Raw genomic sequence first — 17,546 nt, 5'->3', positions numbered from 1 at the left:
GCAGTGGAGCTACCCTTCTCCTCCCCGATAAATGGCAGGGCAGTGTGAGATCTTTGGAAACTGGAGGTGTGAGTGACTGGCTCTGGAGCTCCTGCTTGGATGGCTGTGTGCTATGCTGTACACAAAGGCCCCTGCAGGTTTATATTAAGGTGCTGCCCAGACTAAACCAGTGCATTTTTTCTTTTTCCCCTCTAAATGCCTTTTTATCATTCAGGCTGTCACCTGTGTTTCCTGGCAAGGGCTGCTGGCTGGGGGAGGTCTGGCAGAGCTGAACACCCAGCTTTGGTGGTCTTTGTGTGGCTGCCTGAAAGATGGCTTAAAACAGAACCTGCTCTGTGAATACCTGCGAGTTAACATGTGTCAGCCGTGTGGCTGGAAGGTTTCTCTTTTGCTGTAAAGAGAGATTTTATAATGAATACTTTCCTTGTGATTAAAACGGATAAATAAACAAATAGCTCCTACAGGAAGTATACTGTGTGAAGACAGGGCAAATAGATTGTGGCTTTCCAAACAAGGAAAAGAAAAAGGGGAGGAGGGGAAGGGAAACAACTAACCTAACCCGAGTTCTTTCTTAGTGTATTTAATCTATTAGAATGTGAAATGGCAATTCATCTTTCCCATTTCCTTTCCTTGTCAAACATATCCAGCTGTTGGAGCTTTCCCTGCTCCCCAGTAGAAATGCCAAGATTTGAAATTTGTTGATGTCCTCCTCCTCCAGGGTATCCTTACTGTTATCATCTTTCCATGGTACCAATCAAGCTCACTCCTGAAACCTCAGGGGAAAAAACCCTAATGATCCTAACTAGATTTAAACACATTACGATTTTCAACAAATGCCTTCTGTAAGAAATACTATTCCTTTTCCTGTTAGCAACCTACCTGGGAGCAGACATATCTTTGGTTGTGCTGAACTGGAGCTGATCAACTTCCTGAAGAATTGCAAACCTCTCTGTGAGACCACGATATGCCATAGTGGCCACGTGTCTGAGATAGTGGAAGCACACTTGGTTGCAGCGCAGCATTCTGTGCGTGCAGGCTGCTCCTAATGAAAATGTTTTCCTGAAGTAAATGTTAAAATGTGTTAATTTTGTTCTCTGACTTTGATTTACAACACTTTGGATTCCCTAAAAAAAGGAATTTAGGGAGGGCATGAAAAAGGTCATTCAGTTATAGGATCATAGAAATATTTAGACTGGGAGGGATGTATAGCAAGCAGTCTCTAGTCCAACCTCCTGCTCAAGTAAGTCTAACTTTTGTGTTGCTCAGGGGGTTTTTTTGCAGTTGAGTTTTGAAAATCTCTGAGGATGAAGACTGGGCCTTGTCCCAGGACTGTACCACTCACTGAAAAGTTGTTTTCTTTATGTCTCAATTGGAATTTCCCTCGTTGCAGATTGCATTTGTTGCCTCTTGCCCTTTTACTGTGCACCTCTTGGAAAAGTCAGACTGTCTTCTATATCACTTCACTTGTGGTAGTGGAAAACTGTAATCAGATTCCCCTGCAGCCTTCCCTTCTCCAAACTGAACAAACCCAACTCCCCCTGCTTCTCCTCCTGCGTCATGTGCTCCTGGCCCTCTTGGTGGCCTCAGCTGGGCTTGTTCTGATCTGATAATAAACATTAAAAATTGTTAACTGTTCTTTCCACTGTTTGATGCAGTTTCAGTTTCCTTGGGTAGCCTTCAGTCAAGTTGACTTTTGCCTTCTTACAAGATGTGGATTTGGAACCAAGGAGAAATGATGAATCTTTGACCCATCTTTGTGCACTTTTTTCCTCCTTTTTTTTCCCCTTTAATGATCACCACTTGGACAGTATTCTTTTGCATTCTTTTATTGGTGCAGTGCATTTTCTCCACCCAGCAGTACTTGCGTGTAAGATAATGCTTTGGGTGAAGTTACTATCTTATCTTGCTGGACATCTCCCTGTGAGGATACAATATTATAATATCACAAAAATTTCTCTTGCAGTGGAAAACATTATTCCCTTGTATTTTCTACTCAGATTATCTGAATATACAATTTTCAAGAATTTTTAAGATAATCTTTTCCTTTCTTCCCCTCTCTGTTTTGCTTCTAAAAATCTCTTCTTCCACACCGCCTCAATCACTGACTCATCCTTCTGAAATGCTGAGTCCCCTTTTACTGACAGGTTGAACTTTTGGTAAAGAGAGAAAACAATAATTGTTTTCCTAGTATTCCACTTCTCTCATAGTTTTTGTATCCTAGGTGTAGGTTCAGTGTTAAATTTCATTGTGCCTTAGCCAGTCAAATGAAACAGGAACAATAATAAAGATGTCTGTAACACTGTTGCTGACTTTATTTTTGCATTGAATTATCATGATATTTTAACTTCATAGAGAAGTTAGAATAGAAGGGAGAATAAATGCTACCAATGATGATAGGGCACACATGCATGAATGGAGTAGCTAAGAACTGTCTTCTTTAAGTCAGTAAACTGTCATTCAATCAGTAGTGGTACTCTGAGTTCCATTTTGAATGTGATAAATAGCTGGAGTGTGAGGTAAGGGCTGATCTTAGAACAGCCTTGAATCAAAGAAAAGAGCAACTGCAAATTTCTTAAAGGGAAAAAATAAAAAAGGGAGTATAACATTTTAAATAGTCTATGGGAAATGCCGAGTGCTGTCTAGCTAAGTTACTGATTTTGAAGAAGTTCAAGACCTGAATGGAGAGAAGGAGGGACATTTCCCTAAATCAAAGATGCAGAGATGAACTATAGCCCACACACCATTTTACACCAAACTTTTATGGATTAATACCATCTGGAAAGAACATTATGAATAAAAGCAGGCTTGTGAAAAAGAGGAGATGGGATTCATTGGCCAAAAAACTTTCTCTTAAAGTTCTTCAAGAAAGGATAAAGTGGAGACCGAAAAAAAGTTTAGTCTTATCACAGACAGAAGATCATGTTGCAAATGCCATGGTAAAAAGAACAGAAGAGTTGTCCTACAGGGAGAAGTGAAGTAAGGATTAGTAATCAATGGAGAGGACAGGAATCTGTTAAGGTAGAATGATTGCTGTGGAGAAGGGTGTAGAAATGGTACTTGTACAGGTGGAAGCAAGACTAAATTACACACCAGAGCTTCCTCTTTATCTCCCAGAAGTTTTTAAATCAAACCACGAATAGGTCCATTTGATTGCAGTCCCCCAAACGTTGTACCTCCATGGAGAAACAGCAAAGTGATGTGGACAGCTACAGTGCCTCTAATGCAGTCTCAGTGGAGTGGGGTGAAAGAGGTTGCCCATGTGAAGCTACAACCATGTCTGTATTTTCTGACATGTCTTATACAGACAAGTCTGAAGTGTTTGTCAATTTATCTAAATATATAATTACCCACCTTAAGTTTACGTAATTCATCGGTTTATGGATATGTGTCAACAAATGCATTGTATAGCGTGTTTGTTTAGGCATATTATCAGAATGCCTCTGTTTCTCTTTCAGAAAAGGAGCCTGATTTCTAAGGCACTGAGAAAAAAGTTGGTAACTCAGACACAGATGGCTGCAAAGGCGGAGGTGGGAGAGAATGGGGAAAGATGAGTTCTGGCAAGGAATCGCGTTTGTTGCAGGTGCGCTTGTTTTAGAAGAATGGGATGCTGTCTGGGAATGAATGAGATCCATTCCTCAGCAGCGTGCACAACCTGCCAAACACCCTGGGTGGCCTCCGACGGCCTCAGAGACTTTTTGGTCAGAGAGAAGTTCTAAAAATGTCTAAACTTGCTGGCATTCCCATGCAAAAGCTGTATTAGTTGGGAGCTGTGGGGTGTTCCTGGCTGTTTGGCAAGAGGGCAGAGTTAAGGTTACTTAGATGACCTGAGCTGAGTGTGTGCACGCTTTCAAAGGATTTGAGTATGTAATTGAGGAGTTTTAATTTCTGTGGTCAATTTTTCAGAAAGCTGCCTTGTTTCCCAAAGGGCTTTTTGGCAGAAGTGGAAGTTAGATCCCTGCTCCTTTAACTGCATCCAGACTTGGTGGAACTTGAGAACAGCTTTTCATGTGGTTTGCATCCATACCATCCCTCTCATACTTTGATCTGGATCCTCTCCGTGTTGCCGTGTCTGTGACTGCCACTTGCGTGTCTTCTGCTTTTCCTCCGTCATCCGGAACGCAGGGTTTTGGTGGTGATTCTGCAGTTTTGGGAAGTCATTCATAAACTCGAGCCTGCAAAGCAAAGCTGTGCAGTTTTACTGGCTTGCCGTGTAATGGCTTTTGAATGAGTCACACACGCTCTTATGAGCGTTGGGACTGTGTTGCTGTCAGACTGGAACGCTGTAGTTAGAAAATAGCATGGAAAGACAAATGAAGCACAACTGCAGTCATGTGGAATTACCTTTCAGTAGAACATTTCTCAAAGTTTCCTTGTCTTCTCCGTAGGCTTTTAGCTCCAAAAATAAAAAGAGACACTGACAAATAATTAATTACTGTGAAATTGAGGGGCGGGTAGAAATATATTTACTCTTTTCGTGATAGAAATTTTGGGAGTAGAACAGGACGAATAAAACGTAGCAAGATATAACAGATGTTTGATGGTATGATGGGTGTTGCAGGTTATTGAATTAGGCACAATTAACTACCTGGTAGTTTATTAGCTTGCCTGGTTGCTTTGGAGTTTTCCTGTATTATAATTGGTCTCAGGTACACCAAACAAAGGCAAAAGGATTATTGCAACATATAAGAGCAGAATTAGCCTTCTGCAGGGATGTGGCACACACCCTATAAATTTGTCATTTGATTTTTTTCCTTTTGTATGTAGCCCTTCCATGCTTTCTCCACATTCTTAGCATATCTCAGAAATTCCAGCATTTTTAGTAGTGAATCAGTGAGAAGAAGGGGAAAAGGCCTGTAATTGCTTTTTCCACTGAGCTTGTTAAAACCACGTTGTGGGAAATGGACCCAAACACTGTCTTTTAAGTGGTGTTGAGTCTGAGGCAGGTGGTATTAACTCAGAACTGCATTAACTCTTTTCAAATCTCTTTCCTGTTTCCTTGAGGAAACATGCCTGGTGTATATGTGTGGCAAGGGCTGTTTGCCTGCCTCTTGCATTGACATTTTAATTTGGTCCATGATATAAATATCATTTCCCTAATCCCCCTTGCCCTGACCCTGTTTTGTCTTTTCTTCAAAGTGAGTTGACTTTTTTTTCTTTAAGGAGGGGGGAGGAGATGGGAATGGTGGCTAGCTGCTCTAGTTTGGAGCATTAAATGCTCGGGGGGGAAAAAATCTCAGAGTAACTGTTGTTTCTTTCTTTGTATTCACATGGAAATTTTTAATCTCCATCAAAGGATCAGGAGAAAATAACGTTGAGATTCAACAAGAGAGCTCCCAGCTTACATGGAATTTTTAAATGTTATTTGGCTTTATCCTTTAAGCGATGAGAACCATGAACTATGTACCTACAGGGTTCAGAATTAACTTTTCTCTTTCTTCCAACACACCCTCTTTTTTTTTTCCTTCCCCCCTCCCTTTTTCTTACATCTTTATTGTTCTGCATAAACATGCAACTTCTTTCTGGCCAAAACTGTAATTTGCCTTAGGATTTGTTTAGTTGTATTTATGTATACATTTCTAACATTAATTATGAGCACCAGTCTGAAATACAGCCTCATGTTCTCCTTTTGATGTGATCTGAAGAATCTCTGTTGAAGGCCATGGAGCTAAAATCAGAACCCAACCCAGTGTACCCTTGCATAGCTGTACAAGAGCTAACATTTGCCTGTTAAAAAATAAAAAAAAAAAAAGGCAAAAGCAGGTATAAAAGGGCTAATGATCTGCTTGTTTGTAGTGGGGAATCACAAACACACTCTGCACCTGTAGGTGTAGATGACTGTGCTAAGGATGGTAGCAGGGGACCCCCTGCAACTCTCCGTGGAGGGTAACAGCAGATTTCACAGGTGGGTGCTGGCAGCAGTGGTAGATTTCATGCTTCATCACAGATTAATAAAACAGGGAGGATATTAAAATGCTAATACTCATTAATACTATTTTATGGTGTTTAACATTAAACATGGAAAATGAAAATGAATGACAGCCGGTAAATGGAACTGACACTTGTGTTCAGGGTGTCCAAAGCTGGTGAGAACTAGCTGCAGGAAGTAAAAGCTGTGGATGCTCCCTTTCCTGCTGTGGGCCAAGCCAAACAGCACCTACTGGTACCTAGATTTGTGCAAGCTCACCTAAATTTAGACTTAAATAAACTCTTCTATTATTATAAAATACTTTATGAAATTTTTCTCTTTACCAGGTTTGGTCAGAACCATTATTTTCTGTGTCATATGACAGACAGAGTCTCCAGTAATACACATGTCTAAGAGCAGAAATCACAGCCCATTGAAGCATAATTGGGGAATAAGTTTTGCTTTTTTTAAGTAGTCAGTATTAGGTTTTTTTCCCCAAAACTCTTCTTGTGTTTCAGTTGGCTACATTGTTCTTCATTTCTTGCTGAAGTTTCAATAAGCTTCCCTTCATCCCAGAGGCAGTTGCATTTCAGCAACAAGTAAAAGTTGGCCCTCTGTGGGCCATAATGTAATGTAATATAATATAATATACATAGGTACAAACTTAATTCTGCCATATCATAGACGATTGTAAGTTTATTTATGGGTAAAAGTCACTGAAAGCCTCTGCATAGCTGTGTTTAAATATGAAACTTAAAGATCTAGCATGTTCTCACCTAATGTTCTTCACGAGTAAAACTTTTAATTTAGCATGAGCCTTATCTCTGTCTTTTCTGAGATGTAAAAATCCCAGAAACACTGGGAATACATAGCAGTGCACAGAGACCAGGGGTAAAGGGATTCTAAAAGTTTAGTTATGTCTCTCTATTAATTACAGTACTTGGTAAAATTATAGTTGTCTGTCCAAATATCCATTTTTGTACCTTAATGTTTTAGGTTTTAAATAAAATCAACCTTGAATATTCTAGGTTTATAATGCCTGGGTCTGAGTCTACAGTCTGCATAGCTGACTCCAAGTGACTGATGTGTGCTCTGAGCTCTTAGGTACATTTAATATAGACTTTTCCAGAAGGTTCTTTTGCTTTTAAAAAAATCTTCTCTTGAACTCCCAGCTTTTTCTTGTGCTTGCACCATGAATTTCAACTGCCCAGTTGCCTTCATTTCCCCCACTTATGCACCGTCTCTTGCCAGCACCCCCTGTCTGTGACCTGCTGGGTGAATGGCAGATTCCACCCCAGAGATACTTCTTTTTACATGCTTAAAATGTGATCAGTATCAACCCCTTTCAAAATTACTGCCATCTCCTCTTGTTCTCAGAGGGCAGAAACCACATAAAGTGCATGTCCCTCCCTTCATTTACAAGCAGCCATTTAATGCCACTCTCCATCTTTGGTGGTTTAACTGAAAACCCGCGACTTTCTGTTGAGGTGAAAACAGAACTTCGAAAATCAGAGTTTAGGGAATGAATGATCATGGAAAAGGGCTTGTTGCTTGGGCTAGATTTTATGAAAACATATTTATTTTGGCAAGTGTTTCTCAAAAGCAGGTTCATGTTTATGCTCTCTACCGTCTGGATTTTGCGGTGAGGTGTCAAGAGCATGCTTACTCCAAGCTGGCTTAGAATTGGATTTCTGCCAAAATTTTGTGTGCCCTCCTCTCCTTCCATCCACCCCTCTACTTTCTTTCTCCAGGTTATACAAGATTTTTCCTTATGTTGATCTCAGTGGGTATTTCATTTCCACATCTTGGTGCTAAAGAAAACAACAAGCTTTAGAAAAAGGGGGATCCAAGTTTTAAAACCTGAAGAGAATAAAAAAGGTTGCTTTCTTCACCCTATGCACTCTTATGCTTATTTCTTTTTAATATAGGTATGTGAAGTTCAGGATTTGATTGCAAGAATTTTCGGCACACTAGACCAAAACCTTTTGTGGTTTGTTGTCTCCTGTATCTAGATTACAGGCCAGTTGGTTCTTCCAAACTCTGCTAATTTTTTTCTCTCTTGATGGAGGGTCTTCGGTCCTGTGCCTCCTTTGATTTAAATTTCCTTCCTAGTCCCAGCCAGATGTTTGGTTTCCCCCACTGTTGACAGTCAGATAATAGTCTTACTCTATCACTTCGTATATCTACATTTGCAAGATCCGTTACGAAAAATTCCCAAATTTTTCTCACAGAAGGCCTTACTGTGTATTTTTAATATTTTCCAAAGGCAAATTCCTTTAATGTTGCATATAAATTGCTTAAACAGCAAGCAAAGGTGAACCTTCCTGTTTTTCCTTTTCCAGTAAGAAGGGTGTGTTTCTGAGCCACATCTTATGGATGACCCAGAGATTTGCTCCACCTTTGGCAAAGGAATGTGGCTAGCACTTCAGAGAATTACAGGAAAGCTTCAGGAGTTTGTCCAAGAAAGATTAGACCATCAAAAACCAGGCAAAACTTTGTCTTTCCCCCTTTCCACTGCTTTCATTTCCTACCGTGTTGTGTTGTCCTCTGCATCAGACTGTTTAAGACTGCCAAATACTTGGGTATTTTATAGGTAATATATCTTATAAATGCCATAGCCAGCCTCTGAGGGAAACAGAGGATTGTCGGTTTTGGATGAAGTATAAAACCCAAGCAGGAAATCATTGCTGAATGGCACAGCTGCAGGCAAACATTGTGAGCTAGTAAACTGCCCATCTGCACAGCCACACGTGTGTGGGAGCGCGGGGCCGGGGCGGCCGGGGCAGAGCGCGCCTGTAAGTGGTTAGCAGGGAGAAATTTGGTGATTAAAGAACGAAGTGTTTTGCTTCATTAGTTCCTGAAATTCAGCTATCTGAAGGTGATTATAATCTTGTTTTCAAGAAGGAGGAGAGGCTGAAGACGTAGAGCTTTTTTCCTTGCCTGTAATAAAAAATAAAAGCAGAATTTCGGAGCTGGGGGTGGGCTTGATCATCCCACTGCAGGACGGAGGATGTGGCACAACCTGCTGTTGAGGACTGAAGGAAAAGTTTGTCAGGAAAAAGGAACACACTGTATTTGTTCACAGGGCTGAGCTGGCAATCACATATGAATCTTCCCTTCAAAGTTAGAGGCGAGAAAGACTGCTTTGGTCCTTAGGGTTTGCTTCACTATTGTTGACCTGAACAGGAGCCTGGGTGGTTTTTGAACTGGATGTTTCTTAAAGTTTGAACTGTGTAAGGTCCCCCTTCGCTGGAGATTTTGCCAACCAAAATAATTTTCATAACACTCATTCTAGTACTTTCCTTTTGTAATGTAACCTATTAGTTAGTTCCTAGTTTTGCTGTTTTCCATTCTAAATAACTCCTCTTTCTTTGTGGGTTATTGTTTGTTGAGTTCCTCTAGCCAAGCCCGGTATGTTAGTTCTCCCAATCCTTCCTCTGAAGTTTAGCACTTCCTCTTACACATGCCAAGTTTGAGTTCATTTTCCGCATGATTTTCCCAAGTACTACTTTAAATAATCCACAATTCAGTAACTAAATGGAGATTGTTAAAATAATGAAACAACAACGATAAAGCTCTTTTAAGACTGCACTCCAACTGTAAAAGCTGTTGATTTGGGTTTTTTTCCCAAATATTTTATTGAAAAATAAAATTATCTTCTCGTAGTCAAAATTGAATTAACAGGGTTATAATCCCATTGTACAATAGACCATCTACGCTGATATTTGTCATTTAGGAGAGTTTTTTCTTGATTCATTGCAATGTATAAGTCAATGCAAGAGTAAAGATAATGTAGAGATCGGGGTCCTTGTTTAAGGCATACGTAACTTGGGTTAAAACCCCTTGTGTTTTCTCTCCCTCCTTGTATTGGAATGTCAGAATGGGTATAATAAAAGTTGAAATTTGTAGGCAGGGAAGATGGGTGTATTGCCAGCTGAAGCCTTTGGAAGCTTTCTATTCACTGATGTGTTTTGCATCAGAACACCCAAAGAGCATCAAAGTCTTAGGACCTAAACTAGTTAAAACGTGCTGATTTCTCATGGTAAAAGGACTGAATCTTTAAAATGTTCTGAAAGTTTCATGTGAACAAGAATACCATTAATGTATGCATCATAAATTTAAGGATCTGATATTTCATATATCCTTGAGCATTTCCACGTTTTTATCACAAAGAAAAGGAGCTGCTTTAGTTTTTCCTCTATACACTCTTTAATTCTCTCTTTTTATGTCAATTGATGTAGTTTTTAAAGCCACATAAGGAGAATTTCAGTTGTTGTCATTATAATGTTGGTACTTTCTGCATTCCATCTGCACACAAGTATGAATTGCAGTGTGATGCTATAATAAATTATAGGTATCTCTGTTAAAATTTAGGGGAATTAGTTCTAAAGATGAAGTTTTTTCCTTATTTTCTCTCTTTCTTTATATTTTAATGCATTAAGGAAGCATGTAACTAGTGGACATTGCCTTAGTGTCTTGCAATACCTGGCATTTTGATTTATCCTCATGAAAAATGTGCAAAATGTCTGATAATGTTATGCAAAGAAAAAAAAAACATGGAAGTTTTAGCATTCTTGAACTTCATGTGTGCATCTCCTTCCCCAGGACAATCACATCTCTCCGGAGTGAACTGATTCCACATCTGGTTAGGAAACAGTTCTCTTCTCCCACATCATTGCAACAAGGACTAGATAACAAAGAAGAGGACCAAAAGAAAAGAGAACAAGCATCCCTAGGTCAGTACAAGTATCAAAAATTTGGGTATGTGAAAGTTTTAAAGTCCATATGCTGCAACTGAGTTATTGAGTAAAGTACAGAATTAGCCTGAAACACTAGTTTGGAGATCTGGGGTTTTTTTCTCATGATAAGAAAGATTCTAGCAGATTTCTTTTTCAAACAGTATTATGCATTATATAAATTATTTTGTCCTCCCTTATTCTGATGTAAATCATAAACAAGTCAGCTAGGGGCTCTGTATTTTTTCTTCCAGAGTACAGGATATATAAATGTATTTTTGAAAATGTAATTTTAGGAGGGAGTTCCTAAAATTGCATAGGACAACAGGCTAAGCCTTAACCACCCTGCACTGGGAACTGGACAGGATCTCAGATCTTGGAACCTATTTTTAACATTTCCGCTGTCTCCTTGTGTGACCTTGGGCAAAACATTGCATCTGCCCTGATTCCTTGATTCACACCTGCAGAATAAAAATAAGCACTTACTCACTACATGTGATAAAATCTGTTAATGATTGCTAAGTATCCAGCCATTGAGATGAGGTGAGGCAAAGATTTCCCTTCACCAACACTATTTTAATGGTATTCCTCTTCAGAAAGTATTTCATTAAGTCCTGTCTTAACTTCATGCCATGTGTGTGTTCTCCAGACATTTATAGTTTCATAAAGGAAGATAATAGCTTGCTGAAACCTGCTCCAGATAACTCGTGTTGGAATGATCACAGAGGAGATATGGCTGAAACTCTCCACGAAGGAAAAGTGCGCTGCTACGTCCATATAATGAAAGAGGGGCTGTGCTACCGAGTGAACACTCTTGGGCTGTATATTGAAGCAAACAGACAGGTGAGGAAAATACAGAACTGCCTCCTGGGAATACAGCAGTAGTTTATGGCACATTTTGCCCTCCAGGAGTGGCTCCCTGCGATACAGCTGAGGAGTATGTGGGAATTGAACCACTGCCATCTTATCTAGGCACATCGCCCTACTGCTTGCTGGATAGGGATGTGAGGCCAGGAAACAGGTCTGTCACTAATTTACTCCATGGCTTTGATTTAGCTAAGAAAACCTTCACCCCACACATTCCTGTGTTTTTGAGGGGCTGGGGCAAGACGTGCAGCCAAAGAGCCAAGAAGTGTGGAAAATAAGGATGGAAGTAGCTTTGGTAGCTTATCTAATCAATGTCCTCCATGTCCTAAAGGCAAGATCAGTTCTGACTGGACTCTTCCTAGTAGATGTTTGTCAGTGATAATGACAAAGGTTATTAGCAATTTGCTGGAAGACTTAAACTACCCTTGCATTTAAATTGCCTAATGATTTCCATAATGAAAGAATTATTTTATGAAAAGGTTTCACTACAGTGGTACTTTGGGTAAACACAGAGGTGAAAGGTTGATCTGTTGCAGCATCTGTTGCAGCTTTCACTTTCACACTACTGAGAATTCATAAAATAAAAAAATCACTGGGGAGGATTAGAGAAATCCTGTACTGCCTAATGAGCTGCTGAATAAAAACTCTTAATATGTTTGTGGGGTGGAGATTTAGGTCTTTTGCGGGGGTTTACTACACTGGCTGATGCAATGTACAAGTTCTCACTTTGCTCTGCTAGTGATGAACTTCATTGCTATCAGGAGTGGACAGCTTCCTCTAGTTTTGAAAGACTTAGGAGTGCAATAAGGAAAGACTCAGGATTTCTGGAAGTAGGGCTGGGAGAGCAATAATGTTGTATTGGGAATCCTGGAAGTGGTCACTGCCTTGCATTTGCTCTCAGATTGAGCTGATTTTGTTTAAATAACATGAATGGATTAATTCATGCAAATCAGAATTGCAGCATGGCAGTGTGAGTTTACACACTGGAGCTCTTTGTCCTTGGTGCCTGTAGAGGAACACAGAAATAAAATTATTTGCTTTGTGGCTGGAGACATGAGGAAGAGAGGCAGCATTGCTGCCTGTCAGAAGGAGAAAACTTTCCCCAAGAATAGCAGGAACAAGTGTGCCCAAAGGGTTAAAGGTGAACACCGCTTGCTAGGGGAAGTGTGCGTGTACATTTGGCAGCAGCCACTTCAGTAAAAAGTTATTGACTTAAGCCAGTCAGACTCCATGTGGGATTTTTTGTGTTGGTTTTTTGTTTTTTGGTTGGTTTTGTTTTTTTTTTTTAACCTAAATATTCTACATTTTGGTCAGTTCAGGAAATATATTTGCTCCTGGGTGGTACAAAGAATTAGTGTTTTGAAATCACATTGGGGCCTTCAACTTTGTAAAGGATTTTCTTTGAATTTTTACCTTTTTCAGGATGGTAAAATTTTGAAGGAAACTATGTTGAGATAAAATGTAAAATGGACCTTAGTGAGGAGTTTGTGAGAAAGGAGTTCCTTTTTTCAGTGCCACCACATTTTGTTTGCTAATCCTCATAAAAGATACACAATTAATTTGATCTGCTTTTTTTACCTGTTTTGTTGGTCATTAAGGAAGACTTTTGGTATCTTGTTTGCCCTTGTCTTGGTCTTCACGGGCCAGATTCTGATTCCCTTGCTGCAAAACCAGGACCTGTAGCATTGAGGTCCAAAAAGACAGGGTTATGGAGCAGTAGCAGTCCAGTCCAGTAGCTGCAGGAAGGAATGGCATCCTAACCCTCACCCTTCTGGTGAGGAAACAGTTTGCTCACATCATTTCACTTCCAGCTGGTTTTCTGGATGCCTGCAGCCTGTGTGTGGGCAGGTGGGTTCAGGAGGGAGTTATCTTCAATAGCAGGAAATAGTTTCTTTGTAAGATGAATTAAATCCAAACACATCTTAAACCTTGCTTTGACCCAGGCACTCCCTCTGACTCCTGCCCCCAGTCTAACCTTCCTTTTCAGAGTAAAATGCTTGAGCTGGTAGCTTTCTTGGGTTACCCCTCAGGCTGCACTACCATTGACTGATTCTAATAAGGTCTTTGCTCTGGCCAGTAAAATCCTTTATTTATTTCACCACACACCTTTCCACTGAGGAGGGCAAGAGCCTTTCTTCATGTCTTTCCCTTCCCACAGATCAACAGTGGATAGCAGGAATCTTTCCAGCCTGTGCTGTAGGTATTCTTTGGTGTGTGTTCCTTGCTTGGATCTGTGAGTCAGGTGAGGACAACGTCCCTTCACCCAGCCAAGCATCATCTGGGTGGATTGGCTGAGTTTGTGGTGTTCTGGTAAGCTGATGGTTTTCTCTAGTGCCTGCACCTTGGACTGAAGGATCTAATCTACTCTTATTTTTTAAAAAATAAACAAAACACAAATCCAGTGGGAAGGACCAACTACAAGATGTAAAGAGCTACAGATGTGAAAATGTCTACTGGGGACAACAGCCAAATAGAAATGATACCTCAGATGTGTGAGTTCATCTGAGCTCACCTCACTCATCTGGATGAAGCATCAATTGTGAAAATTCTTACCGTGTGAAAACCAGCACTATTTATCCATCCTTGCATGCTGGAAGGGAAACAGGCTGGTCATATTATGAATATCCAAATAATTTCCTGCAACTATCATCTCATTTGAGATCTTGAGATGTATTTTCTGATCTGATCCCATCTTCTTCAGATCTGTGGGATTTGCTTCTTGAGGTTCACTCCCTAGCCATCAGCCCTTGTTATCCCAGCTTTCTAAGGAGGTCGTTTTACACAGTTGTAATGTATGGCAGTTCCTTCACAGCAACTTTGGAAATTGCTGGCAACATTCAGCCAAATTCAACAGAACAATAAAGATCTCAAAGATAAACTTTTCTAAGAGTTTTGTAAAAATAGGTGCCTGTGTAAAGAAAAGAGAGACTTAATGAGTGCTGCTCCCTCCCTTTAGGCAAACCCAGTTGCACCATCACTGTGCTGAGACTCCAGCTGACCTCCCAGATGGACAGTCCGTGCACACATCCTGGTTGGCCAAACAGCATGTGGGGAGCTCCTCAGCAGCCCAGCACACACTGCCTCTCCCTCAGGAGTTCAATTTGCTGTGGCACACGGACCTCTTAGCCCTCATGCATCACTTTGCCACCTTCTGAGTCCCCTGTGTTTCTTTGACTGCCATCTCTGTCCTACCGAGACACATCACCCATTGCATCACCCCTGCCAGTAACTGCAGCACCGTGTCTGTGCATTGCTGCAAGGCTCCCACCTCCCCTGAACTCCCCATCTGGGCTGTCATCACCTCCTCTGTGGTGTGTGACCTTGGCCCCAGCCTGACGCCAGGAGATGCAGAATGCCTCAGGCTGCTCTTTTCACCCACAAAAGGAGGAATGATGGAGTGATATCCCATCCTCCTGCAACGCAGGCTCCTCTTTCTTTTCAGGAGCCAGTTCAGAATTGCTCTCCATAGATTTGTTCTTGGCTACCTCACGGGCTGTGTCTCTCTCTATTACCATCGCTGCTTTGCCTGCTTATCTAACACCTGCCTTCTCCCTGTCAAGAGCCTTTTCTTATGCAGCTTTCTACCATCTGGAATAGCCACTTGATCAGCTTTAGTTTCTTTCTGCTTAAACACCTGAAATACAATTTTGTTGCCTCTACCTCAGTGTGCTGCCTTGTGGAGTGGGTTTAACATAGTCATCTTTTTAAGCCAGTTTACAGATTTATATTTGGTATTACTTGCTTCCCTCCCTTGCTTTACTGGACAGCGTAAAATACACTGAGCAGCAATTGCAATGGCAGATGCCAGATATTGTAGTAACATACAGGATGTCACTGGAGCCAACCTGCTGCTGCTGATCCACTGCTTCTCCACAGGTGGGAAACCAAATTGAGAGGAGACATGCAGTGCACTGCAGTGGTGGTGTGTACCTGTCTCCTTTACAAAACTGGAAGATAATAAATCACACTTGGTGGACATTTAAAATGCAGTAACCTACCTTTTCATGTAAATTAAAATGTTTATGACAGATGCAGTAGTGCAATAGAAACCAAAACCATCTTTGAGCTGTTTATGTAATGTGTGGGTACAGCACTGTCATGTTAACTTGTGATGTGGGTTTTTCCATCCAGGTTCCCAAACTATTGCTTAATCTGGGTCTGGAAGAACCACTGGTTCATGGGTCTGCACAGATCACTGACAGAGGCATGGTAAGTGTTCCCTTTTTCCATCTCTGCTCTTTCAATACAATTTGCACACACTTTGCTTCAAAAATTACTTGCTAAAATTCAGTTCCATCGTTGGAAGTGAAGCTGAGTTCTGAAGTGTGGAATGGCAGTACAGGTGATCCAGCCCAGAATCTCCTGTAGACTCACCTATGGGTTCCTGCCTTTCAATCTCTGTCTTTTAAAATGTTTGGTAAAAATTCTTTCTTACTCCCAAGACCCCACTGCAGTCTCTTGTTCCCTGATGGCAGTTCCTAGTAGTTGAGCAGTTTGCCTCCCAAAGGACACCAAACCCAGAAGGGGTCAGTATTTTAGCTTTGCTTCTCGCTAAAGCATTTTGGTTGAAGACCAGCTTCAAGCTTCCCTTTGACAGGTCTCACTGGGCAAATCTGAGTGAAACCAGTGAGTACCAGCAGGACTGTTCTTACCTTACTGCATGACACCTACAGAGCCAGACCTGCTAATAGACCTTGAGAAGACTGTCCAACTGCCCAAATTTCTGGGTCTTTCCTCTGCCAAGGATCCCTCAGGGTAGAGCATGGTAAACTTTGTTGATGAGTGCTTGAGACACACTGTTTAGACGAGGCGTATGGAGAACACATATTGGAGAAATCCTTGTGCTTTTGCTAGTTTCTGTTGTTTTCTTCCCCAGGTGGGATCAGACAGTATCATTGGGTCATCCACACAAATCGGGGAGAAGACATCCATTAAACACTCCATCATCGGCAGCATGTGTACCATAAAGGACAAAGTTAAGATAACAAACTGCATCATCATGAATTCTGTTACAATTGAGGAAGGGTATGTTACCTTTTTGTACCTTGGTTCCCTAAATTTGCAGTTTCTTTTTCTAGATAGGTCCTGAGTCAGTCATTTTTGTCCTGTAAAGAATTCTCAGCTGGAAGAGACGATACCAGAGGGTGTGTTTCCAAAGACTGAGTCAGAAATAAGTCTCTATAACCAGTCTAGTAGTGCACAAGTGAAATGAATTAATGAGAGGACTACAGTCTTGGAACATAAATTTCTTCTTTTTACAGTAGGTCCTGTCATCTTCAGAATGTGTAGGTAAGTCAAGTGGATGTATGAGTCTGTATGAGCTTGTGTGCCGTTCTTCCAAGCTTTATTTCAGTGGCTGGGTCTGTGAGTAGACCTAAAATAGAGGCACAAAACATATTTTGAAGTGGTACACTTACCAACTACAAATGTTCTTCTTGTGTCTGAACATTACAGCTTCACCTAAAATGTCATTGTCTTTGGCCCTTTTCTGTTGTCCTGCAACTTTACCATTGCCTATGCTGAGTAATAGAATAAATGAATAAACTTTTCAAAGAGAAAATCTGCCAGCTAGCAGAGGTTTCTTGTGCACTAAAGACACTGACTAAATAGTTAGCCTTGAGCTGTACATTTCCAAATGTGGGAAAAGTGGCCTATCTGTAATTGTTGATGTCTGCATGCCCCCATCTTTCCATACGTGCTGGCTTCCTGTGGATGTCAGTGGAAAGGAAACTGCTGATTGAGTCTGTGCAGACCTGTATAAATTCCCTGCTCCTTCATGGCTTGAGGTTTTCTTAGGGCCTCAGGAAAAAGGCCAAGCTCTTAAAAAATGCCAAGTTGGCTCTGAAAGTTGCATATCTGAAAAACATAAAACCCCAAAGGATGTGGGGTCTATGGAGGATACTACTGTTACATAACTAAATTACAGGTAAGTATGGTACCTTACCACAAAGTGTTTGTCTTTAATAGAAATCCACAGTAATTTCAAGCACATCATAAATCAGAATTCCATTGAGTATAGAAAATAGCTGGTTTCCAGT

General features: G+C 40.8%; 1 protein-coding gene across 1 annotated transcript in view; it reads left to right on the top strand.

The window, feature by feature from the left end:
* EIF2B3 (eukaryotic translation initiation factor 2B subunit gamma) overlaps positions 1-17,546 on the top strand; it is a 99,165-nt gene that overhangs the window by 56,708 nt on the left and 24,911 nt on the right. The window contains exons 6-9 of the mRNA XM_051807542.1: positions 10,511-10,641; positions 11,291-11,484; positions 15,640-15,717; positions 16,385-16,533. Of these exons, the coding sequence (XP_051663502.1) occupies positions 10,511-10,641; positions 11,291-11,484; positions 15,640-15,717; positions 16,385-16,533 (552 nt within the window). The remainder of the gene's footprint in view (positions 1-10,510; positions 10,642-11,290; positions 11,485-15,639; positions 15,718-16,384; positions 16,534-17,546) is intronic.

The sequence above is a fragment of the Manacus candei genome, unplaced genomic scaffold, assembly GCF_025592945.1.
Source record: "Manacus candei isolate 608988 ecotype Guabito, Panama unplaced genomic scaffold, ASM2559294v1 h1tg000005l, whole genome shotgun sequence".
Taxonomy (NCBI): Eukaryota; Metazoa; Chordata; class Aves; order Passeriformes; family Pipridae; genus Manacus; species Manacus candei.
This window is presented reverse-complemented; position numbering and strand designations above follow the sequence as displayed.